This window comes from Pelmatolapia mariae, linkage group LG7, assembly GCF_036321145.2.
Source record: "Pelmatolapia mariae isolate MD_Pm_ZW linkage group LG7, Pm_UMD_F_2, whole genome shotgun sequence".
Lineage (NCBI taxonomy): Eukaryota > Metazoa > Chordata > Actinopteri > Cichliformes > Cichlidae > Pelmatolapia > Pelmatolapia mariae.
The window spans coordinates 63,210,834-63,237,552 of NC_086233.1; the positions used below are offsets into that span (position 1 = coordinate 63,210,834).

General features: G+C 43.2%; 1 protein-coding gene across 5 annotated transcripts; it reads right to left on the reverse strand.

Moving 5' to 3' along the window:
• On the reverse strand, nucleotides 1-24,702 carry LOC134631644 (cyclic nucleotide-gated cation channel beta-1-like). 5 transcript variants are annotated; one of them, XM_063480184.1, is made up of 38 exons: nucleotides 24,554-24,702; nucleotides 23,170-23,251; nucleotides 22,996-23,014; nucleotides 22,851-22,902; nucleotides 22,658-22,763; nucleotides 21,956-21,975; nucleotides 21,771-21,879; nucleotides 21,354-21,378; nucleotides 21,139-21,232; nucleotides 20,840-20,946; nucleotides 20,678-20,765; nucleotides 20,457-20,532; nucleotides 20,349-20,373; nucleotides 18,520-18,859; nucleotides 18,123-18,272; nucleotides 17,962-18,015; nucleotides 16,042-16,109; nucleotides 15,646-15,854; nucleotides 15,451-15,481; nucleotides 13,538-13,718; nucleotides 12,541-12,555; nucleotides 11,612-11,647; nucleotides 11,221-11,319; nucleotides 10,977-11,131; nucleotides 9,931-10,137; nucleotides 9,262-9,470; nucleotides 9,128-9,178; nucleotides 8,938-9,024; nucleotides 8,711-8,775; nucleotides 8,384-8,506; nucleotides 8,149-8,290; nucleotides 4,285-4,444; nucleotides 4,123-4,196; nucleotides 3,887-3,970; nucleotides 3,651-3,769; nucleotides 3,215-3,361; nucleotides 2,079-2,277; nucleotides 1-1,994 (listed from the first exon to the last, which is right to left on the reverse strand). In XM_063480184.1, exons 2-38 carry the CDS (start codon nucleotides 23,248-23,250, stop codon nucleotides 1,761-1,763), a joined length of 4,041 nt encoding a protein of 1,346 aa, XP_063336254.1. In that variant the 5' UTR covers nucleotide 23,251; nucleotides 24,554-24,702; the 3' UTR covers nucleotides 1-1,760. The 5 variants fall into 5 exon arrangements, with proteins under 5 accessions (XP_063336254.1, XP_063336252.1, XP_063336253.1 ...); XM_063480182.1 differs by having other exon boundaries at nucleotides 4,099-4,196; XM_063480183.1 differs by having other exon boundaries at nucleotides 4,099-4,196; nucleotides 20,678-20,741; nucleotides 24,554-24,698.
• Nucleotides 24,703-26,719: the final 2,017 nt, after the last annotated feature.

A 26,719-nucleotide genomic window follows, 5' to 3' on the forward strand; every position in this document is an offset into this window, starting at 1 on the left:
TCCGAATCAGAAAGGCTTTTATTGCCAAATGGTGAGCAGGTTTACAACAGTAGGAAATTGCTTCGGTACTTAGTGCAAAACATACTGTAAGACTACACTTAAATAAACATAAAAATAAAAATGAAAAGTGCTAAGCGGATCGATATATACATGAATGCAGGTGATGATCAGTGCAGAAATGGAACAGATATGACTGTGGGTCAATAACACGCCGTAAAAATACTAAACATCCGCAGTGAATGTTAACGTTAATGTTAGGAAAATCTTGCAAAAACATTTGAAATTACTTCTCCCCTGTATGAGAGAAGACTGCAACTTAACTGTGGGGATTGGCTATTAAGAATTAATGAACCCACGTATTGACCTGCAAAAAAGAAAAGAAAATGAAAACAGAAAGATTTAAACTAGATTTATCATTCAAGCCCCTTTCCCCCAACAAATACTACAAACCTCCAGTTTAATATCAGTAAAGTTAAAATATGTTGGAACAAACACCAGGAAGTAAAAATGTATGTCAAATTTGTTCTTGATTTGAACTGGAGTGAACCAAGAACCAGATCCTGGTCTGTGGGAGCTGTTTCAACCACCAGAACTAACTGGTTTCACATCCTGTTGTTTCCTTTAGTTTCGGTTTGTGTTTTTAACTTTTCAGGATGTCTTTTTTTTCTTTTTACCTTTATGACAAGTCAAAGACAAGAACAGATGCTGAAATATGACGAAAACTCATTTATTTCAATAAAATTTACTCGAAAAAACAGGCCTTTGTCGATGATTCCTTTCTATAGATCGTCTGGCGGTATGGATAGCCAACCATAGCTGGTTTGTGGCTACAGCTAGTACATCTATACAAAAGTACTGCTGTGCGATTATATTAAGCATTTACAGCACAAATGAAACATTTTGCATTTCTACAGTTATTATACAACACAAACAGCACAGTGACTTAAAATTAAACTGTGTGAGAGCTAAATAAATACAAAACCAGATATATTTACATTATTGTACAAAACAAAAGAAAACATAAAAAGATCGACCGTAGTAAGGTTAATTACATCAGTAGGCTAGTTCTTAGTAAATAGTGATAAACTGTTTGCTTTACAATTACATATGTATTATGTATCAATGTGTAAACTATGCTGAAGTTAGGAGATGTTGCTACAAGCTTACCCAGTATCTTTGTTCAAATCAAAACTAACACCAGCACAACACAGAGTCAGACATGTAAGGCATATCATACTTTCAAGTTTACAAAAGAATCCGTAAACATTCAGCAAACAACAACAGCAAAAACATTTTCTCCTTTCCTGTTTCGCAGAAAGACAACAAGTTCAATCCTGCAGAATTTACTCATCGTAGCTACAATGAATTTAGTCACGTAAACTCAGTGCAGACGACGAAAATGGGCCAGAAATCGTGGGACTGATAGTTTCCTGTTACATTAGATGAGCTATAAAACTTAACTAGTACAATGTGTTAAATGCATTAGGCTATAATTATATATATAATTATTTAACGATCATTCAAACTATTATTGAGACACTCCCTGAGCCTGGTTCTGCTGGAGGTTTCTTCCTGTTAAAGGGGAGTTTTTCCTTCCCACTGTCACCAAGTTCTTGCTCATAGGGGGGGAAATCTGATTACTGAGGTTTTCTCTCTAATATCATCGAGTCTTTACCCTAAAGTCTAAAGCGCCTTGAGGCAGCAGCTATTGGGATTTGGCGCTATATAACTGAAAATACATTTAAATAAATAGAAAGTAATCACGACTTTTTTTCTTTCCTCTTCCCGTTTCCTTCATCATCACTGATTGGCTCCTTTGTGACTGTGTCGCTGTGGCACACAGAGGGTGACTGAGGCATCGCAGAGTACCGACACCGGGAAGCAGAGCGAAATGTCGGAGAGCCGGCAGACATGGGGGACGGCGTGTCCACTTCCCTGTCAGGTTCCAAGCTGGAGGCGGGGGATGGAGGTGGGAGGGGGGAGGAGATCGACGGCTGAGAAGGGAAGAGGAGAGTAAATAAATCTTCTATTCAAAGTAGATGATTTGCTGGGTTAGCTCAGGGTTTGATCATGTTTACCTGTAAGGAGATGCTGGACTTGTTCGTCTTCTCTTTGACTTTTGCCAAAGCTCCTTTAAGTCCCGATGATCTCTCCGTCATCTCAAGAGCTGCTTTCAACAGTTTGGGCGTCTCTGCCCTGACAGGAGCTGCTGGTACCTGAGGGGGTTCCTTAGCCTCTTCTTTAGGTTCAGGTTTCTTTCCTTTGTTAAGCATCTTCCTGTGTTTGAGACAAGGATAATCCGGCTAACCACAACTGTAAGCAGAAAAAAGGGGGAACTCAAGCTGCCCTGCATAGTCATACCTTCCTGGGAAAGCAAAATGTTTTAGAGGTTTTCCAATCTGGTTTTAAACCCTTTCATAACACTGAATCAGCCCTTTTAAAGGTTTTTAATGACATATTTGTAGCTACTGATGCTGGGGATTGTGCTGTTCTGGTACTTTTAGATTTGACAGCTGCGTTTGATACAGTGGATCATTTTACTCTCTCCGTTGGAGCACTGGGCGGGCATTAGGGGCACAGCACTGGAGTGGTTCAGGTCCTACTTGGTGGGGCGAACTTTCTGTGTCGTTCTCCGCTCCTCTCTTGTGTGGTGTCCCACAGGGCTCAGTTCTAGGCCCCCTCCTCTTGGTTCTGTACTGAGAAAGCATGGCATTGAATTCCACTTGTATGCTGATGACTGTCAGATCTATGTCCCTCTAAAGAAAAAAGGCACAATCCACCCAGTATGTTAAACCAGCTGCCACAAACCTGGGGGTCAAAGTGGACTGTGATCTGAAGTTTGACAGTCAGATTAAGGCAGTGGTAAAATCTAGCTTCTTTCAGCTGAGGCAGCTGGCTAAAATAAAGCCAGTTCTTTCACAGCAGCACTTTGAGACAGTGATCCGTGCCTTTGTTAGCAGTCGGCTGGATTACTGTAATAAAATTCTTTTATTTGCTTTTAAAGCTCTCCATGGCCTTGCCCCATCTTATCTCTCTGAGCTAAGATGTTGCTTTTGCAACATCTTAGCTCTTTTGGATTGGATTGGATAGCTACTTGAATGGATAATGGGTGGCCGACAGCACCGAAGCGTTTGATGAGCTGGCAGTGAGGGGAAATCATACAGTACAGATACAGGACAAATACAGGAAAATATTATTTCTATTCATATTCAACCTGGCTTTCTTGCGCAGCAGTTTCTTGGACTCTGGATAGTGGACCAGGATCTCATTCAGGTCTTTTTTGTCCAGGATGAATAGATTGGCAAAGCCATGAGCAATCACATTGGCTGTGCGCCTGTTACCACCGCCGACTGCAAGCAAGCTACCAAACAAAGAGCACTGTGGTTAAAAACAGCATTATTTAAAAGAAAGTTGCATTTTTACATTTCAGGAAAGAGGAATTTCTCTATAAGTGTAACTGTTTGATTTGATGTATAAAAATGGTTCTGGGACCTTGGAGTGTGACCATCACACAGCAGGGGTGGGGGGGCACTATTTTAATAACGTTTCTCATACTGCAATCTTTTTTGGCTCTATGCTTGTTTGCATGTGTGAAAACACTATAACTCTGTTTTTTTACCTTTACTCTTAATCGTGCGCCACATCTTTACCTGATTTCTCCAAAGACTGATCCTGCTCTAAGAGTGACAAATACAGTCTTCCCATCTGGGCCTCCAACCACCTGCACCTCTCCAGCCTTTATGATATACATCTCCCGACCCACCTCGCCCTTAGACAAGTGAAATACCCGAGCCAGGTGGTTAGACAGAGATCAAGCAAAAAACATCAAACTGAAAATATTTGACATTACTCATACACCAGAACATGGAGAAATAAGCACATGTACCTTTTTGCAGACATAATCCCCCGGGAGGTAGACGACAGAGCGCAGGCTTTTTAGCATGTCGAAAATCATCTGTCTGTCACAACCCTGTTAGGAGGGAGAGCCAAAATACAACAACCTCGGCGTCACTTCTCCAGATGCATAAAAGTATTTTAAAAAGTGAGATTAAGTGAAGCCTACCAGTATGTTCTACATTTTGTATTTCTAATTCCTACCTGAAAAAGAGGGACTTTGCTCACAATGGAGTAGCTGACATCTATCGCTATGTCCAGACGCATTTTATCTGGCAGCTGATTCAGCAGCTCCTGCTCGTCTGGACAGTAAAGGAAGAAACAAAGGGTTAGGTGTTACTGAAACATTGGATGCGTAAGATGAATGCAAATATATCACGTCCTCCTCACCCAGCATGCCTTGTGATTGCCAGGTATAGTTATACCAGGTTTTGACACGGTTCTGGACGTCTCTCGGGATGCGGTAGGAGGACATGTATTTAATAGTGCTGTCCATGCAGCTGCGGTAGTACGTTTGACTTGCTGTAGCTGCACCAACAACATCACGCATCTGACAGACAAATGAGCAAAATGAGAATTATTAGTGTCCCGAAACAATCACAAGCTTTTAATGTTACACACATTTGCCCCCTTTCTGATTTCTTTTTCGATATTTGTCACATTTAAATGTTTCAGATCATGAAAGCAGCCCCAGACCATCACACTACCACCACTACTTTGGACTGTTTGTATGATGCTCTGTGTTAGTCTTACGCCCGTCCACACAATATTTCCCCAAAGTCTTGACAATCATCCAGACTTTTTTTCACTCCTTTGGAAGCTTCACCCGTTACGTCCTGGTCTAGGAGTACAGGAACGCAACATAAGGGTTAAAAGGAGAGTGACCCCGGTGTTCTGACAAACCATCCTACTTTGGCAAAACGTCCTACCGTAAGTAGTTTATGCACATTTCTGCTGTCACAGAGTAATTCCAGCACCAATTTAAGCAGGTATGACGGTTTGCCACTTAACTTTGCCCATCAGAGTATGCTTGTAGCTCATATTCATACAGCCCGGATGGTTTGCCACTTCATTTTACCCGTTAAAGTATGCTTGTAGGTAACATTCACCAAGGTAGCATGGTTTGGCACTTAATTTTACCCGTCAGAGTATGTGTGTAGCTGTTATTGACAAAGGTAGGATGATTTGCCACTGAATTTTAGCTGTTAAATTATGCTTCTAGCTCATATTCACAAAGGTAGGATGGCTCGCCACTTAAATGTAGCTATTAAAGTATGCTTCTAGCTCAGATTAACAAAAGTGGGACGATTTGCCACTAAATTTTAGCTGTTTAAGTATGCTTGTAGGTCAAAGGAGTTAGCAAAGAAACCTTGCTACCATCCTTGCACCTCTGGTGGGGAACACCCCACACCACATCAAGAACTCCACCGACTTCACCGACAAGGTCCAGAAACTGACCCTGGATTCAGATGAAACCATGGTGTCCTTTGATGTAGTCTCTCTCTTCACTTGCATACCCACCACGGAGGCAGTGAAGACTGTCAGAAAACGACTACAAGAAGACAGCTCCTTGGAAGACAGGTCCAACTTCACACCCGATCAGATCTGCACACTGTTAGACCTCTGCCTCACCACTACATACTTCAAATACAACGAAGGCTTCTACAGACAAAAACATGGCTGTGCCAGGGGCTCCCCCGTGTCACCTATTGTAGCCAACCTTTACATGGAGGAAGTGGAAAGGAAGGCTCTTGGCTCTTTCAAAGGAAGAGTACCCAGCCACTGGTACAGATATGTAGATGAGACCTGGGTCAAAATCAAAACACAAGAAGTGGAATCCTTCACTGTGCACATTAACGCTGTGGATAAAAACATCAAGTTCACCAGGGAAGACACAAAGGATAACTGTTTGCCTTTCCTGGACTGCGCTGTGCACATTGAAGAGAATGGCAACCTCAACATCGAAGTTTACTGGAAGCCCACACACACGGACCAGTACCTCCTCTTTGACTCCCATCACCTGCTGGAACACAAACTTGGAGTAATCAGGACCCTACACCACTGGGCAGAACATGTTCCCTCTAAGCCTGAGGGAAAAAAGAAGGAACACACACACGTAAAGGAAGCACTCAAAACATGTGGTTATCCTAACTGGGCGTTTATAAAGTCAGCAAAGAGGCACAGAAAAGAAGATCAGACACCAGCGAGGGAGGATAAGAAAGACAGACGCAACAACGTTGTCATCCCCTATGTAGCCGGTGTATCAGAGAAACTCAGGAGAGTTTTCTCCAAGCACGACATCCCAGTGTACTTCAGACCCAGCAACACACTCAGACAAAAACTGGTTCACCCGAAAGACAAAACTCCAAAACACAGACTTAACAACGTGGTGTATGCTGTACAGTGCAGCGAGGAGTGCCCAGACCTCTACATTGGAGAGACCAAACAGCCACTTCACAAGCGCATGGCACAACATAGAAGAGCCACCTCCACAGGACAAGACTCAGCAGTTCATCTGCATCTTAAGGTCAAAGGTCACTCTTTCGAGGATGCCAACGTTCACATTTTGGACAGAGAGGACAGATGGTTTGAAAGAGGAGTGAAAGAGGCCATCTATGTCCACTGTGAGCGACCATCTTTGAACAGAGGCGGTGGTTTACGACACAAACTGTCTGCCATCTATAATCCAGTTTTGAGTTCCCTTCCCAGACGCCTTAATGCCCACTCACATCCTGGGCCATCTGACCTCAGGAATTCACACGACAAGGTGGGGCCAGGTTTCACAATGAGCTCACCCGAAACCCTGGCTGATTAGGTCCCACACCCGCTTTCACACCTTGGCTCATGTGATTAGAGGATCACCAGGGGGTCCTTTGTCCCTCTTTGGGGGGAAACTCCCACTGGGTTTAAATCTGGGAGTCTCGGCCATTTGACCTTAGAACTGAAGAAGCTTCTCGGATGAGAGGTGAAACGTCTTCAAGCAACTTTAAGAAGTCCAGACGCTTTTCTTTGCAAACTCCTTTGACTAGGATGACCTGGAGGACTGAGAACCTTCACAGACCTATGCTTGTAGGTGACATTCACAAAGGTAGGATGGTTTGGCAGTTAATTTTAGCCGTCAGAGTATTTTTCTAGCTAATATTCACAAATGTAGGACGGTTTGCCACTGAATTTCGTGTTGCGCGCATGCACAGAAACAACGGGTAGGATGGTTTGCCAGGTAGGATGGATTCCCAGAACACCCGGCCCGGTCCCCAAAGCCATATTCAGAAGTCAATTTACAGGTTAAGGTGGTTTTATTGCTACCAAAAACTGAAAGCTTTAACTCCAGGGTGAACAAAGGCCAAAATAACAAACAGAACAAGCTATTCCAAAAAGGGAGGTGCTAGCAAATACAAGACAAGCGCTACTGCTAACTCCCTAACTGAATAAACAAGAGAAAGAAGGCAGTCCACGCCTTCTGCTTCAGAGCCTATTTATAAGTGAAAGCATCTACACACTGTATACAAAACTTAGCAATTCTCTGAAGTCACACACGAAAGTTTATCACAGATAAAGGTTTGGAGGCCGAGGACGGCTCTGCCGCTGTCAGGGGGAACAACTGCTGGAGAGGGTTTTTAAAACAGCCACTTGATGATGGAACCAATCAGCAGCTGCCAGCTCTCCAATCAGGAAGGACCTGCAGAGACTCTTAAAGGCACAGGACACACAGAACAAAATCCAGCCAACGTGATCCAAAGTATGGCCAGGGCCATAACACACCGTAGTTTCCAGGCCATTCCATTTGTGAATAATGGCTCTTTAATGCTGGAGTCCCAAAACCTTAGAAATGCGCTGTAACTCTTTCCAGACTGACAGGTGTCAATGACTTTCTTCATGTTTGTTTACGTCGTGCAGTGATGAGATGCTTTCTGTTAGCGGACTTCACTTTGTCAGACACGTTCTAGTGTCGGGCCGGGTACGGTTAGTGAAATTGAACTCAACTTTCCAAAACAACGTGATTAGTTGCAGTTAATTCATCATTTAACCAAGGGTCAAATACTTTTTCACACAGGTGCAGGTAGATGTGCATGGCTTTGTTTTCATCATTTAAAAACTGTATTTTATACTTACTCAGGTTATCGTTGTGTAAAATTAAAATCTGTTTGATGATCTGAAACATTTAAGTGTGAGAAAAATATTTAAAAAAGAAATCAGGAAGGTGGGCAAAGACTTTTTCATGGCACTGTACACGAGGCGCACATGTGCGCCTACCTGTCCAATCATGATCGAGAAAGCAAAGACTCCGATAAAGTAGTTGATGAGTTGGAAGATGATCTCAGACAGGGTGGTGGGATCTGGCAGACCCCCAATGGTAATCAGGGTCTTCACTGCGAAGTAGTAACAGCGAATGTAACTGAGGAGAGAAAAGGAAAAACTCAGCTTTAACATGTTCTTATCTTCATTTGGTTAAAAGACACATGGCCGCTACTAAAAACAGCCCACCAACCTGTTACCCTCGCCATTGTACACCCACTGAGTCAGTCCCAGTCCTATGAGGTCAGAGGTCCAGTAGTAGAGACAGGCATTAAAGTGCAGACAGTAAAGAAGATAGGTGGTGGTACGAATCACCCTAAGAGACGGAAAACACAGGAAAATACATGAAAATACATGAAATGCATATCTAACAACAGATTGGTTCACCTGTGACTCGGTAGCTTTGTATGTCTCTTAAAACCTTATTTCAAAAAGGAAATGAGGACAATACAGTCACAATTTTTTCCTGCCACTCGAGTGCTAACATATCAGGACACGACCAATGCAGTGTGACGCTGACCTGTAGATATAGGCTTTGGTCAAGATGGCCTCCAGACGATCATTGAACTCAAAGAAGGAGTTGATCTGCAGATATGGAAGGAAAGTATTTGTAGAGCTTAGTATTTGAAACTGTGATGAAACTGTAAATGACTGATTCCTAAAACTAAAGGTGATGTAGAGCCCAGGAAATGAGCGAGCAGTGAGATTATTGGAGGAAACGTTCGGCGTGTGGTGTCAGGGTTTCACCTTCAGCAGCCGTGGCAAGCGAAGCAGAGGGTTGATGCCAGTTTTAAAATAGAAGAGCTCAAGGGGAACAAGGCTGGCCACATCAAACTGAAAATGAGACGACAGGATCTCACTTTAATGACTGATTCTACCCTTTAAATGCAAAGAAAACACAACCTTTGACATGTACCTCACCGTCTTAATGTTTTACCTTAAAACGTTTAGTTTTCATGTAATTCTTTCTCATCTCCTTTGTGTCACACTGTAACAAAAGCAAAGCAAAATGTGCACAAATATACTCTTAAACTACAACAAGTGTCCACATTACTCCTTTGACCCACTCACCACTATGTCCCCTCCACGCACAAACTGCAGGCGCGGCTGAAAAACAGCGATGTCCAGGATGTAAATGAGGTCACAGAGGTAGTCGGTTAACAGCCAGTAGTAAATGTTGTCCGGGGTTTGGTAGGGGAAGGCCCAGCGCACCGGGATGAACCACACGTTCCAGTTCCAGGCCAGAGACACCAAAAACATCCACAGCACGTACATCAGGTCTGACAAGAGGAAGAAATCAGGGAATTAAGTGAGTGGACAGTTCACAGAGGTGCAGAGTGTAAACCAGGAGAGACTGGATCGGTAACTAAGAAAGCATCAGCTACCACCATGCAAGATCCAAGTGCTATTAAAGAAAACATGCAAAAGAATAAGAAAAGATAAAGTCTCACAAAGAAAAGTAAATGGTTGATGATTGGAACACGGGTTTCTGTAAATAACAGGATAATGCAGTCGTTTGACCTTTTCCCAAACCTCACATGATGTCATCATATTTCTCGTGTTCTTTTCCTTTAAAGATAAGAATCAAAGCACTTGATAAATGCGTGTGGGGTTGTTTTTCAGAAATATCTGGTCCGATTTGTGTGGCTTAGCCTGTGGGTGTGTGTGAGGTATGATTCCAGTAACTGTCCAGCACAACACTGAAGGCGGCAGAGGGTGACGCATTCGCTGGGTTCTCACTGGTGAAAGGGTCGATGCTGGCGGGGAAGCGGAATCGCACACAGGCTCGTATCCACCGAGGTGTTTTCACCTTGCAGCAACGGCCAGGCTGCTCCTCCTCTGTTCCGCTCTCTACTCCTCCTCCTCCTGACGGACCTGCTTGCGTCTCATTGTCATCTGGCGGCTGAGCTCCAGGAGCAGGCTGAGGAGCTGGAGGCTGAGGAGGAGCTTGAGGAAGGAAGGGCCAAAAGGAAAGAAAACAGTGCCTTAAAGATAAGATTAAGCAAAGCTTTATTACCTTCTTAGCATTTGGTAGACATTTATATAAAAATCGGTTACTGGAACAAATAAAGTGTTAAAGGTTTATCCATCTGTAAGTAGACCACAGGACACTACAGCTGTTTACAGGGTGCCACAGATGACATGTTGGACTTTAGCACAGTTAAAAGTGACACAAAGTGTTTGTTTTTTGTCGCACTGACCACCTTCTCACTGGGTGCTATAATAACAGATGCTAAATGTAACTAGAAGCTGTCGTGACAAAAAAAGAGAAAAATGTGATCAGCTGTTTGTGGCACACGTGTGCACACAGACCTTAGTTTGGTTTTATTAGGATCCCATTGGCTGCAACATTTTAGCAGCTTCCTGGGGTCACAAATCTTTATACACTGACATTTCTTTAAAAACAAAGCACTGATTTATCTGTTTGTCTTTAAGACTGTGACCTACAGGAAGCTACTTTGGGAAGGGCTTAACTACATAGTGAAACTGAGGCATTCACTGAGGGATGAATGAGGGACACTGTGGGTAAAACTGTGGGTGGCAGAAGCTGCTCACCTGTGTGTGACGGTCACTGGGCAGTTCTATGTAATTTTATCAGTCTTGTGTTTGAGTGGCAGCTTTCATGGCTGTGCAAGGCTCGAGACTCTTTGTGCCTGGAATTGAAGTGCACCGTAACATCCACACACACATGCTACTATCCACATAAACTGAAATATACTGGCAAATCTTTTTGACTTGTTTTGTTTCTCAAACGTGTGTCGGTTCAGTTTGTGTGTGAGACTCACAGGTGATAACGCTGTCTTCATCCGAGCTGTCCGGGTCAATGAGTTTCTCCTTGGCCTTCTCCGTTCTCTCCTTAAACATCCTGACGAGCTCCTGAAGTCTCTCGTTGACCACCGTGCTGGTCTGACTGGCAGAAGATGCTGGACGTTCTTTCAGACTTGGACACAGAGCCATAAATTTATTTAGATGATGCTGATTTTTCTTATTGTAAATGTCACTTATTTATCTTGGTGTGTGCACGCTCACACGTCGTCTGTGCTGTGCAGGCTGGACTGGCTGGGCCAGGCTCTGACGGGGATGTTTGCCTCTTCATCGTCATCCTCACTTTCAGAATGAAGCCTCCTGCTGTCAAAGTCAGGCAGACGGGGCAACTTTTAACTTTGAGACTGTGCTGCCTTAGTCACATTATTCTCTTTCATTTCACACAGTAAAACCTAATATCACTGCAGATTATGGTCAAAACAATGACAAAAGATAAAGGAAAGCTACATGCAGCTATCCATTTTAATGACTGTGAAAATAGAAATGATGACTGAATAAATAAGTGAGCAAGGACTCAGATGGGAAAGTGCATGGATAAAATATTAGAAAGTGGATGAAAAAGTAGCAGGACACCAGTAAGGATGGGATATCTTACATCTTTGTCCAGACACTCCTGCGATTCCTTCCACTACTGTCAAACAGAAGAACGGAGTTTCAAGCAGGGAAAAACACGGAGTTAATCCAGGACACAGATAACAAGGAAGTCTAAATCACTCACAGTAATGTGACAGGCAGGTGACACAGTGATGATGCAAGCGCAGGATTGTGATGCATTTGTTTATTGACTTTTGCTACGTTATGAAAACAACCAAAAGCACAAAGCCGTGCAAAAGTAGAAACAGTACCATCACAATTTACAACAGAACATCACAAGACACAGCAACACAAAACAGGAAGCACTCTTTCCAAACGACTCATAAAACAAACTGTTTTCTGTGTTCTGCATAAACTGTACGTGCCGGTTTCCTCGTGTGCGTAATTTTTTTGGCAGCTTTCAGAGTTTTTACGTGCAGAAAGGATAGGATATGTTTCTGAGTGCACGCACATTGTTCTGCAGGACACTAAAATACAGACAAAAGCGACAGTAGTAGTGACTCTGGAAAGACTGCAGAGCAATAAGATGGACAGTAGGGGGCAGTAGGGTGAATCACAGAAAGCATAACAGACTGTAGGAAGTGTGAAGCATTTCACTCCAAAATGGAAAATGTAATAATGAAAGACATATGTGACAATTCTGACAGCAAACGCCTTTTATGATGAAACGTTACACAACTGCATTTCTACTTTTGCTGCTACAAATATTTGGATGAAAATGCTTCACATGACAAAGAGAAGCTCGCACCCAGATCATGTATCCCAGTGAGTCTACTTCTTATTTCTGTGTTATGAGCTATAATGGCAGGATTGCATATATGCTACACAAATACACAAATATATCTATAGTGTCATGGAGGAAGTGGTCACTGTTGGAAGAGCGTGCACAAATGCCCCAGGAGACAGGTACAATTCAAACAGGATCCTTACTCTTTATCTCCTTTACTGTAGATGCAAAGCGTAAGGGGAGAGAAAAGGGTTAAAAATATTTAGTTGAGATGAACTGAGATCAAAACGTGAGTGCAAAATGTTAAATGTAACACACACTAGTCTATTGACAACATACAACCAAAGCTGCATTTACAGACAGAGAAAACAACAAGCCAAACAAAGCCTGTTGATATTGTTCAGCATTAACGGTGCCCTCACAGACACGCTATGGGCACTAATCTGCCCCCATACCATCAGAGGTACAGACTGTGCACTGATTACAGTTGCTCTCCTCTTCAGGAGGACGTGGCATCCACGATTTCCCAACACGGGAAAGACAGCAGGACAGCTTCTTATCTTCATCATTTAGTGTATCTTACAAAAATAACATCTAATAATGTATTGTTAAATATTTAGTGTTTAATTAAATCTTACAGCGAGTTTTATAGAAGCAAGTCAGTTAAGAGCATAATTATTTTAGTTCGTGATCATATTAAAAATATCGATGTTTATGCAGTTTTACTGCTGATTTAGTGTTCTGCTGTGAGTTTGTAGAGCAGTGTTAATAGTGTAATCCATGTAAGTGGATGGTGCTGTTTATGATGTCACAGTGTTTCAAAGCCATCCATAATGGAAAAATGGAAAATGTTAGTTTCCCAGCTCGTCACTCATTGTTGTGGCCGTGTAATGTTTCAGGGTTTTTTAGGTAAATGAAATTGTCCCTCAAGCTTTTCGGCTTTGCCAAAACAATTGTAATAGCTGTAAGGGAACATCTCCCTCCAGGAATTTTCTGACATATGTGAGTCCATGTGTTGGGATTCTCTCACTGATAAATCAAAAGCTGTGGTGAAAACGTAGCCCAGTACTGAAAAGGCCAATCACAGTAGCTGCTCTCTGCGTCAACGCGACGTGCAGTTACATCGCGTCAGTTTATGCCGTAGGCTTTGCACCTATGGGATAGATTTAACACAGAAGTATAAATCCCCTGTTAGCTCACCTTTGACGACCTGAAGGGGTCACAGGAACAGTGAGGGTTGTAAGCTTTGGGTCCTGTGGGGTGAGGATTTGGGGGATTTGTTCTTCCCCTCCTCCTCCTCCTTTTGCTCCTCCTGCCCTCTCATGATCAGAGTCAACATCCTCTACATTAACAGCTGGGCGAAGGCTGATGTTGGAGCTCTCTGGAGAAATAGACATTTATTTTCATTTAGTCAAGGCCAACCGCATCACTGCAAACAGGCAAAACTGATGCTGCAACGTAAACGTCACGTACTACTGAAAGTAATGCAAAAGACAAAACAAGTAATGCAAAAGACAAAGCAGGTCACAAGTATAAGCAGGAGCAGGGCAGGCTGGGAGAAAGGTCGATTTAGCGGGACCTACAACGGGCTAATGCAAGAGGATTCACGCATGAACTAGGCCATGTATAGAAAGCCCTGATAGTGAAGGACTAGTTTACTAATCTTGCAAGCCAAACAATCTGGTTAATCTGGCTCATGATTCACTGGCACACTTCTGTCAACAGTCATTTGACAGACTTCATCAAAGTGATGAAGAAAATAGATGGCATCGGTATATTTCAATCCTTTGGAACACCTTAACTCCGTACGGCTCTTTACCTTACCCGTCTATGTTCTGAGCCCTAGCAAACTCGGGGTCAGAGGTGAGCTTATTTGAGGAACGACAAAGCAACACAAAAAGACACAAAAATCTACTTTAACAACACAAAGAGCTACTTTTTTACCCTGCACACACTCTCGAGCTAAACATCTGAACTCAAGCATCCTTTACTGATGTTTTGTATTTAATTTAGTGTCAGATACCTGCCAGGTTGATTTTAGAGTATGTTACATATGACGAGACAGCGGTTTACTCGCATGCAGTATGACTGAGTTCAGGATGTACAAGGAGTGAGAGGACAGTGAACGCTACACTGCTGTGGATTCACCTGCAGGTCTTACTGCTGAGATGTCTGAGTCATCTTCAATGAAGAATGCTGGGTTAGATAGACCAGACAGCTGATGTGATAGGGGTCTGGGTTGCTTGGAAGGGGAGCTGACGATGGGTGGCAGGCGTGGATAGGATGGCACGTTGGGCAACTCGAGGATGCTGCCGTTAGGGGAGGAGGGAGAAGGGGATCGGGATCGCAGCTGTGGATGATGAGGAGGAGGGAGAGGGGAGTGTCGCACGAGCCGGCTCAGTTCTACATCTTGCTGACTGTTGTCTTGTTTCTGTTTTTGCTGTTGTTGTTGTTTCTTAGGCATCTTGAGGCATAAGGCTGTTGAGGTGGTTCCGAATGTTGGTGAAATACTGCTGCGCCAAGCTCGGAAACCGGGAGAGCTTCTGCGGGACGTTCGAGAGGCTTTGGGAAATACCGGACAGAGTAGGGCCGACTGAGACTTCCGAGCTTTGGGGCAAAAGCTCGGTGAAAGTCTGGGCAATATTTCGGGGAACTTGTGTGAGTCTGATCTGGGAGAGCTCTTGGCGTATCTCTGGGGGTAGGGTGGGTAAGTACTTGGTAAAGTCAGAGAGCCGGGTGGGTAGTTTAGGCACGGAAGGTATTTGGGGAGGAGTGATGCCGTTCTCTTTGAAGAATGCGTTGATGTTGTCGAGGCACTCGGAGGTGAAGGGAATGCGCATCAGGCAGCTCTTAAATGCATCACAGCTGACTGGAGCTACAGAGGAGAGAGGGCGACAGGCAGATACAGTAGGAGAAGGCCACTGTTGGCAATCAGACAGCAATGAAGCCAGTCAAGAATGACAATATCAGACTTCTGGTCTCCAGATGAACTCTGCAGTCACACTCAAGCAGTGAATGAATCGACTATTTAAAGTCCAAAGAGATGAACTAGCGTTACAGTCAAATAAGCAATCTGAGACTTTCCTGATAGACAATAAGAAGACGGTACATACCACCGCAGTCATCCCCAGTAGCTTCCTCCTCCTGCAAAAACACACGCACAACAGTTGGGAACTAGTAATCAGTTATCCGATGAACATTATTATTAGATTTCTTGATAGTAATTTAAAAAAAATCTTTTTAGCTGTACTGAGTCAGTCGGGCAGTAAGAGTAATGCAGTGATACGGCCCAGGATGTGAAACGTTACTTTTTCAGGAGCCTTGTCAGCGTTAGCAGTTTGACCGACGTCTTCGTTTTTCTGCGGCTGCTCAGTGATGGGCTCAGCTTCTGGAGGAGCTTCTGGGCTCTTGGTTTCTGCTTCTGGTTCTGCTTCTAGTGCTTGTTCTGGCTTAGGCTCAGAAATCTCCACTGGCTCACTGCTTGGAGGCGGTGAGGTCGAGGCTTCCTCCTGCGGCTCTAAGATCCAATAAGGGTTTGAAATCAGTCATTCATTCTTCCTTTGACCATACAGACAGCACAGTGTCCTGCATTTGTAAATACTTTTCAGAAGAATGTTGACGTTACTTAAATATGTCACGCTGAATGAGAGAAACTCCTCTTAATGATAAAAACATTTTTTAATATATATTTGAATTGCATCTACCTGGCTCGTTGACGGTGGGCTCCTCAGTCTCAACTTTCTGCTCCTCCTGAGGAAGGCTCTCGTTCTTCCTGCAGAACAAGAGAACGGGTTGTTGGGCGGCCCAGGAGCGAGAGGGAATACACAGCTGTCCTCTTATGGTGACCCAAATCACAGCTGGTTGTGTTGGCAGATTCTTACAGTGTAATAAGTGCTGTTATTGTTAGCTGGACACATACTGCAAATTAGGACTTGGACCCTAATAGGCTGTAAACTGAGTGTTTGAACTGCTTATTGTGGATGTCAGTTTAATCGTAAAGTTTAGGAGAGGTTCTCCTTTGTTTTAACGTTATGAGATTACAGTAAAATCACATTTCATAGACTTCAATTATGACAGAGTTGGTTCCTACTATTTATTTTTATATTTCAGCAGGTTCCAAACCCGGTTACAGTCATTTAAGCCGTCACGCTTTTTACTGGATATCAGAAATATTTGTTGTGGATGAAGAAACTTCAGCTTCTGTTTTCTCTCTTTGAGCACAAACTTTGTGACCACCTGTAGCAGAAAAGCTCACTCTGTACACTAGTTACTGTTTACACGTGATAGGAAAAAAAGTTAGTTATGATAAATAGAAACTCTGTAAGCTTTACCGTCGCGTTTTTATAGACACTTTCTTTCTTTTTAAATAGGCTGTGTTTACCTTTATTAGTCCCGACAGAAAAATGTCCACCAGCATCGACGCGCGTTAATTCGGCTGCTGAGACGCATAAACTGCATCAGGTGATTTTAGGAATATGAGAAAAACAACGAGGAAAAGGTTCTGTTTCGATATGTCCGTCCATCTTTAATCCAGGGACGCGAAGCAGCTGCAGCAGGTGCGCGGGGTTACCGGGGGAACAGCTGAGAGGAGGAAAAGAGGCGGGCGCGCGGAGGTAAGAGGGTCCGCTGTTGCCAAGGGAAGCTGTGGTTGCTACGACACAGTGATGTGATGCAAAGATCACATAACGAGAACCCGCGGGATTTGGACCTGCCGATAACAAAATGACTGTGCTAGTGTCGTAACAGAGAGTGATTGTTTATTTCTTTATGTCTAATATCGTTGCTTGTATTGATAAACAGACTCTAGTCAACAAGATTTACAAAGGAGTTGTGCGTGCTATATGTCACTGTGTCTGCGCTCTATTCTGCATTATAATAAACTGTTATGGTAGATTTGTTACTACTTCTATTGCCCATCTTGTACTGCTCAAATTTGTACTGCTGCTCACACCTCAATACCTGTCACTTTCTATTTCTCTCTGTAAATTTAGTGCTCAAAATGTCTTTATTTATACATGTGTATATTTATATGTATAATAGTCTATTATACTGTTTTATACTGCTGAGAGATTTGTTGTTGTCCTTGTCAGACACATTTCATTGCAATGTTGACCCTGTGCTAACTTGCATATGACAAAGAAAGCTGAAACTGAAACTCCCTTAAAAACCACATTTTTAATGTCAAGATCACTTTTTACGCGGATAAATAAAAGGACATAAAATTCACTTTGCTAGAAACTGATTGTAGCACAGGCCTGCAGACTTCCACACATTAAACTGCCCAAAGGTATAGAAAGTAATAAAGTTTATGAAAATGCATGACGTTGTTGGAAGATGCAGTTATACACTATTCTATGTGTATTTATTAGTACAACATCCTTTATTTCCTATTAAATAACCTAAAAAAGTCCTGACTGCAGCTTAAAGTAACCTGTATATTATATTGTTGCATTGCTACTTATTTTTCAACAAGCTGCTGGATCAATCAGGGGAACAGTAGCAACAACATCAGCATTTATGCACATCTGCCATGCACAGCACAAGACTACTATGATATGCACAGTGACACAGACAAAGTCCTACAACGACGTTAACAACCAGGAAGCTCTTATTTGAATTCTTACTCTGGGGCTTTGCTGATCTCCACCTCGCTCTCCTCTTCCAGCGGCACCGGCAGCCTGGTCAGAGTGGACATGGAGCCTCACGTCAAATCACAAACAGGCTCTCACTGCCAAAGCTAACCTGAGCAAATGTACAAACTTTTGCTCTGGGTACACCGTCTTACTCAGCTTCAGGCTCCTCCAGGAGTTCTTGACTCCCCAGTGAGAGCTTGATGGACTGTCCCTCACTGGCCATCTGTCTAATGGCCATCTCAGCTGTCTGCCTGGCAACCTCTTCAGCCATCCGGGCCATCTCCATCCTCTCCTGAAGCAGACTGAAGGAAAACAGGACCAAATGCTTGTGCTGTGAGCTAAATATCATTTGATGATAAAGAAAATCTCGTGCCTTACATTAAATCAGGTTAACTTCTCTTTGTTGGCCGTTTTCATTGTCTTAAGGTGTTAAATATGACAGCAGAGAATATCTTTAAAAAAGCATCCAGGTGCTACAGTGATGGATTTAAACATTCAGTATCTGATAAGGGATGCAGCTGTTTCTCTTCATTTGTCCGCCATCCTTACCGCTCCTCCATGGTAGCCAACGCCACCCCTTCAGCCTCCTTCTTGATGTTTTCAATAAACGGCGTCCAGCGGCCTGTCTGGGTCTCTGCGTCTTCCAGAGATACTTTTGTGGCACTCTCTGACGGTTGCGGCTCCGGAGGGGCGTCGCTGCATTTCTGTGACTCCACTGAAAGCGACTGTGAGGGTTGTGTCACTTCCTGTTGCTGCTGGGGTGCAGGTGATGGTGGAACCAGGGATGCAGACGGAGCTTGAGCTTTGGGAGGATCTGCACGTTTGTGCTGGCCCTCGTTGTCTGACTCCACGTCTTCCAGCACCATGTCTGGTTTGAGTTTGGCTGATGCTGTGAGAGGGCGATAAGCATGAGAACTGTTTGGTTGGTAAAATTGGGGGATTTTATCTTAACTAGTATAATCCTACTATAATTCTATTGGGCTGCGAGGATTGTCAGCTGCGATTTCATTGGTGGTAGGCAATGTTGTTGTTGTTAGGATTTGAAGACCTCTCAGTTATCGGTGTTATTGATGAAAGCACCACAAAATCAGTTCACACACTGATCCTTTATTATTCTCACTTCATCCTTCCATTACAGTGTTTACTACATTCATTTGCATGACAAGCGTGGTTCTCTTAAATCACAACACACCCCCAGGCCACATTTCACAGTTCAAGGCTACACAGCAGATACATACGCAGATCAAACCAGCCTCACACTGCAGCTCGTCTTACACTGAGTCGTGCAGGCTCTGCTTAATGTTAAGTTTTAAATATACAGCAACATGACCAAGAACCAAACTGAGCTCAACTTTCTTTAAGCAAAAAAACACAAAATATTCTCAAGAAACAGGACTAAAAATAAACACGCAGGTCCTTTAAAGACACAGAACAGAATCTGTCCTCATCGAACACAATAATAACTGAACATAGCTGCCATTTAATCATCATATCAAGGATAAAAAGGTGTGTTTAAATCTATGGTAAGTACATCAGGATTCTTGCTGCTGTTTTTTATAGACGTGAAATGGCAACATGAACATACGACGCACCCTGACGCAGGGAACGTCACAGTGATGTCACAGCCCGTTTTTGGAGCTGCAAGTGTAATCTGCAAACCATTACTGGACATCACTGTTACAGTAATTTAACAGAAAAAAGCATTCAAATGATTTTGGGTGCACAGCCTACAGTAATTTCAAGCAAACGGCGACTTCTAAAAGCTCCGGTATGAAACAGGAAATGTGAGTATTACAGGATAAAACACATTTTCTGTGTTATATTTAGTTTACAATACATTCATATTAAACTGCACAGAGTACAGTAAGGTGAGTTTAAGATATTACTATGTTCATGTGTGTTCATTCACAGCTGCCTATAGTCCCTATTGTCTGCTGACAGTTCAATGAGCCTATTGGTCTATCTGTGCGGGTCAGAGCATCCCCCAGTCGTCTCCTCCTGCTGTTTAAGGGGCTCGCAGCACCTTCCCCCCTGAAACAGAAGGAGAAGAGGGACTGAGTTAGGCTCCGACCGTCCGACCAAAACACCTCTTCATTAACTATAAGGAAAAAACAAGAAGCTGCTTCAACAGAAAGTATACATGCAGGAGTCTGCAAATGTCACACTCAAGCAGAGGAGCTGTTCAAAATGAAAAAAGTTTTTACTGGTAATGAGATGGGTTCACTCTGTTCTGTTAAAGAAATGTTTTCTACAAACTCTACGCTTTTCTCTAGAATTAGAAAACACAGAATATTAATCCAGCTGATTGAACTGTGAACTGTGGCGCTCAGGATCAAAAAGTACTGACAGGAAAATACAGACGGAAAAAGTCAACTCACCTTTCTGAATGACTTCAGGTACAGTCTGAAACAGGGGACACATAAATCAGTAGATGACAGAAGAAAAATCAGGTGTCAGGTTTTTGTTGTTTGTTCCCCACAACTTACATTAGCTTCATCCTTGGATGGAGAAACAGGCTGAGGCATCTTCAGACCCAGCCCTGACACAAACCAGTTCACCACACTGTGGAGCAAAAACCCAAGTGTAAGGAGTGTGCCTCACACTGTGCAAACATATCTACCATGAGCAACCCCCAAAATGCTGCTTTGCTAAAAAGGAGGCGCTCTCAAGTCCCGCTTCATCCACGTGGATGTTATTCAAGACTTACCCAGAGGCCTTGCTTTCAGTATCCAGCGAGATTCCACTGAGCGATTCAGGCGGCGGAGACAGAACTGTGGAGCAGACAACATGAAGCACTTTACAAAAAATATATCCTCAAACAAAGTCACAGTTTCTGGCTGTTAAACTGGGATTTTCAGGCTTTATTTACTTTTATCCAGAGACGTGTGGGAGGACTTGGTTGACGGTTCCACGGGCACAGCACCAGGGGGCAGTATGACCGGCTGAGGAACTATCTGCTTTATCCAGGTCACCACACTGAAACAGAGCGTGCAAGGGGGCCTCTTGAACGTCTGCAGAATATTTAACTCGGTGATTTGTGTCATTAGTGTGTATTTAATATTAGGACGCCTATAAGTGTTTGGGGTGCAATCCAGACAACGCAGTGCAGATTATTCCTCGCTACGGATGCCATGTGTGAACGTGGAGCAGGAGGTGGTTTACACTCACTTGGGAGGAAAGTGGGGGGCCAAACTCTCTGTGTCCGACACCTCGTCGTCTGACACCATCTCCACCACAGGGATGTGTGGAAGTGGATCGAAATCTGAGTTTAAACCCCCCCACAAACATTTAATTCATGTATTTCGTTATTAACTGACTGTATAATTATCAAGGGTGATTTTAGAAATATGCATGCTGTGTGTTTGCATGATTGTGGAACATACCTGGCATCGTGGCTACGTCGTACACCTGGAACAGCAGAAAGAAAGAGATTAAAAAAACACTTAAACATAGAGACAATGGCAGGTGCAGGATGTTTATCAGTGTAACAAAGAATTATAAATGTTGGTGCCCTGGTTTAGATAGCAGTGAAGGTGTTTAACAGGATACCCCCCCCCAACTTCCTTTATACCCTTGATCCTTATACGCGATTAGTCTTTTAAGCCTGTGGGACAGTATCAAGTTGCTTCAGCCAAGTGTCACCCACTTGGCTGATTTAACTGTTCACTGAACTCCATTAAACAGTCAGTAAGGTTAGTGTTGGTGTTCCTAAAGATAAACATGCTGCACAGAGATGATGTGCTCATAGGACAAACTGACACTTTTTAAATGTTAAATATTCTCTGGTTTTGTTTTCTAACCTCCGTGTGTTCCTCGTCCTTGGTGTCCTTCTCAGTCTCTCTGTACTTGTCGTCAGGCTGAGGCAGCACTTTGGTCAGACCCTGAGTGACCCAGGTGATCACTCCAGACCTGACAGAGAAGCACAATTTCATTTGATGTCATTTGAGTTCATTATAAATTCAGCACATGTTCAGTCATACCGTACCTGTCTCCATCTTCTCCGGACTGAATATATAGAAAAAAAGAGAGAAGAACAGAAAATAAAATGAACTGAAAATAAAACAGTTTGTCCACAACAGTCGTCCAGGATTCTCAGCTCGGAAAAAGTGCAACAAAACAAATGCACGTCCTTTGAAATGATTGTGACACATCACATCTCGTGTGTGTTGGTTCATCAGTCACATGGTTGACGAGGTGATCATGAGGAGGTCCTTCTCCTTTCTTTTGGTAATTTGAACTAATAACTGTACAAGCTGTACAAACTCAGCTGATAAAATAGCTTCATGTGAGGATTTATTCATGAGAAGGATCCACAGTGTATGTATACGCATGTTAATGTTGCTGGAATAAAGCTGTTCATTAGCGTCATTTACAGCAGCTCCTTAGGACACGAGCCCCCAGCAAACTGTGTGTTAAAAGAAAAAGAACATTTAATTTCATTAAATCCCAAATTGGTCAAAATCTGCTGATTTGTGCTCCAGATGGAACATTTGGTGTTGGAAAAAAAGGTGCTCTGTTAGAAAACCCTTGAATGATGATGTACCTTATAAAATATTATTAAACTGTGCTCGGGACGTTTCCACATCATAAGGGAGACGAGCAGCTTAGATTCTGTGTTTTATAGTTCATCTCCTACGACTTTGTGGAGCAGTTCACAGAAACACACTCCAGTCATCTGCAGACTTACCTTGGCTTCAGAGTTGGCTCTGCTGAGTCGGGGGGTGCCCGCAGGCTGTGGGAGCGCGCTGACGAACCCATTAGACAACCAGCCTAATACTCCAGTCTGCGCTTGGCTGTAAAGGATGCGCACGCAGACAGATAGAAGTCAGCAACTGTGCACGCCCCGAGACACAAAGATGCTGATGGACAAAAACATTTACCCTTCCTCTGAAACCTCGTCTGCATCTTTCAGTGCGGGTGTCTTCACTGCAGCTGAGGGAGAAGTTAAAGACATTTGCTGTAGATCCATGTGCACGTATAAAGATAAAGATGGAAATAAAATAAAAGGTTACAGATAATCCTCACCCTCTTTATTTTTGGTTGGCTGAAAGGAAAGAAAACAAAGACTGTTAATTACTCTGTATGAGTGCAGGCTGTGTGTGTGTGTGTGTGTGTGTGTGTGTGTGTGTGTGTGTGTGTGTGTGTGTGTGTGTGTGTGTGTGTGTGTGTGTGTGTGTGTGTGTGTGTGTGCTGTCGTACAGCATCAGGGGTCTTGGCAGCATCGTCTGTCCCAACAGCATCAGGGGGCTGGGGAACCACTTTCACCACCCAGTTAAACATCCTGTTGAAGTAAAACACAGGATGTGTAATCAGTAACTGTTTACTCGTGGCTTCATTAAAGCAGCCTCTTCAGCTGCCTGAAAGAGAGCCCTCAGCTGGAGCTAATGGGTCTGATGAAGGACGTTCACCTGCTTCATTGTTGCTCACACTGTCAGCTCAGAGGAGAGATACCCAGAAATCAGGATCATGCATGCCATGCAAAGCCCACACAGAAGTCAAAAGTTAGAGGACGTTAGAAGGCAGGACTTTGTTCCAGCAACAGCAAACCGTAAGCTGCTTTAGCGAGAGGCTCCACGGGGGGTCGATCGCTCAGAAAGGAAGAAACACGTCCCAAATGTGGGCACGAGAACATTTGAAGCGGGCTATGCGCACGACTGAAGATGGAGTGTTTCAGAGCCTCCAGGAGAGCCACTTGTCTGACTGATCTCAGACATATATGCATGAGTTATCCATATTGTCGTCGGTGACAGTTCATCAGCCCACTGAGATAATCCTCATCAGCAGGGGGGAGACGTCAGTAAAACCGGAGGATGTCCTGCACCGTGATCTCACCATCCAGGACACGAGACAAACGCTGGGATTATTTCTAAATGTCAATCACAAGATTGTTCTTTTAAAACATACGTTTTCATTTTTCTTTGTCAGCATCACTCGTGCCTGGCTGAGGGGACAGCTGTCAGTGACTGTGAGCTAACGAGGGCCGGTCTTAAAGATTCATTCATTCAGCTGCATCTATAGGTTGACACATAATACAGCACAACAAAGGTCTGGTAAAAGTTTCACAGCGCTCGGAGCTGTCGCATTTTTTCAGCAGTGGGAATCGTTTCAAGGAAGAATCCTCTCGTGGATAATCCACGGAGAAGACTTCTTTGAAAAACTGTGTGAGCTGTTCCCCATCAGCAGAGATCAGAGGCGCCTCTTCTCAAATTTGCATTAAATAGTGCAACTCTGGCCCCCAAGTAATCTACTAACTGTCATTCTCACTGCCTAGGATCAACTCATATCCTTATTATAAACGGTCCCTTCACTTATAAAAAAAAAAAGAAAAGAAAAAAGAAAATAATTCAAGATTATAATTTAAGTTTGATTGTATTTAGATTTTTTTTTTTTTAAAGTTCTTCATATTAAAGTCCCGGCTTCAAAAAATCTTTAAGGAGGGTCAGATAGTGCACACGCTCACTCAGCACAGGAAATGAAACCACAATAACTTCACCAGTTGTCTGCTCCATCAGGTTTTAAAGCACCACCTACGTAACCCACAAAGTTCCACATTTCACTGTGATAACAGAGCCGCGTTCCTTACCTGCGTGCCTACAGGTGGTTCTGCATGCCGGTGGTACAGAGATCTAGAGTGTGGCGCAGCCGGCACAGGTCTGCTGAGATCTTCACAGCGGATGCCCGCGGGGCTAACGGGATTAACCCGCAGCACCTGAAGGTCAAGGCCCAATCCCAGACCGTGAGCAATCGCAGATTAACGGCGAGGAAACTTCTCCATAACCTATAAACTGCTGTCACGGGAAAACATGGAGCAACCAGCAGGTGGTGGATTCTTTGTAACAGAAAGGGAAAGGGTCACTTTTCTATCAGATCACAGTCATTTAAACACGTGAGCACATGCAGCAGAGATTTAAACTAAATCATAAACGAATGATAAATTCAATTCAATTTGATTATTAAAGTAAATAAATTTCTTTCATCTTTGCTTTTCACAGGAATGTTGATCATTTTGGATTCATTCTCACTATTTTGCTGATTAAATAAGCTCCTAAACTGGACTGTAGGGTCACTGAACTCAGCTGCTCAGCATGTGTGAGTCTGACTTCATCATATCAGTGCATAGTGAGGGATAAAGCGTCAGGCTTAGAAGTGTATTACTGATGCAGTCATAGGTTGGAACGACAGGAGGAAGAGGAGTGAGAGGAGGAGTGGTCAGCTTTAGTCTGCACTGCCCTGCTGGGTGTTTCCTGTGAGTTTATAAAACTTGTTATATTAAGTTGCTCTACATTTGTTACATCATGTATTTTACTTGGTTGTGTTTCCTCCATGACAGAAACCTATGACACCACGAATGAAGTGAGTTGCTTGATCATCGTTGCCATGTTGGAGCAGTTTCACCTTTCCCCATCCTTTCTTCCCCCCGAGTCGTTACGTCCGAGCTTTTTCAGCAAAGCTCGTTCAGCTCGTTCAGCAGTCTAATAGTTTAGACTTTGTTAACTCAGCTTCGCTCTGTCAGCCTAAATGTCACTGAATCAGTATCGAACTCTGACATTTACTCTGGATCATCTCTGTGTAAATACTCAGTGACAGCGTTTTGGTGACATCACTCCTACATCGTCCAGCTGTGAGCTGGTCGGTAAAGCAGTGACATCATTTACAAAAGCAAAGCAGGACATTTATAGAAAGTTAAAAATAATTAAAAAGGTAAAAATATGAAAAGAGCATACTTTGTCTTTCTCTCTGTCTGCACTTCCTTCCTCCAGTCTTCTCACTGTTTATTGAACTTTGATTAAAAACGTTTTTATTTTCGCTTTAGTTTTTTGAATGAATGAGCACATTTTCAGACTCAATCAAAAGTTCCACGCAGATATAATATTCATAGTAATTATGAATAATCTTATCTGAATCTTATTTGTGCCGTTATATTCATCACATTTAAATATGTTTGTAAAATTCCAGCTGTAGATCAGACTGGTAGGCGACAGGCAGGCTAAAGTAACTTTATCATCATTTACTACAACCAAAAGAATTTGGCATAAGCAACATGAAAGCATGGATCCACCCCGCCTTTTATCAGGGGCCAAAGGCGGTGGTGGCAGACACTCTTGGCCCCTTATTGTTTGGACACCACAGCCTAGCGGACTATTGTTGCTGACGTCCATCCGTCTATGATCAGTGTGCATCTTCTGATGGCAGGATAAACACAACATGTCACGAAGCTCAGATGATTTTAAACAGATTTCTTGAATGTAACAGTGAATTCGCTGCACTCAAATGGCCTGCACGGCCTCCGGATGTCAATCCAATGGAGCGTCTGGTGAAACGGGAAATTCACATCACGGATGTGGAGCTGATAACCTGCGTGATGCTGTCAGTACAGTATGAACCAAACATGTCTGAAAATGAGTCTAACACCTTGTTGAATAATTAAGAGTCCAACCTGATGCTAGAATGTGTGTTTGAATTAGCAGTGAAGACTTTGAAGTAAAAATCACTCCTTATCTTAGAATAAGGTCAAGATGAGGAAAAGTATGAATCATTTCACTATTTTATATCTTCTCAGATTTATCAGCTGTAACCCAAACTCTACACTGGCCACTGCGTATAGGACTCACAACCCAATCTAAGCAGTCACATCTATGAAAACGACGCCCTCCAGTGAGGCATCATCGGTCTGATCCAACACACTGACAGGAAGGTAAGGCTTCCAAAAACAGTTCAGATGCTTCTGCTCATTACTAGTATACAGTGT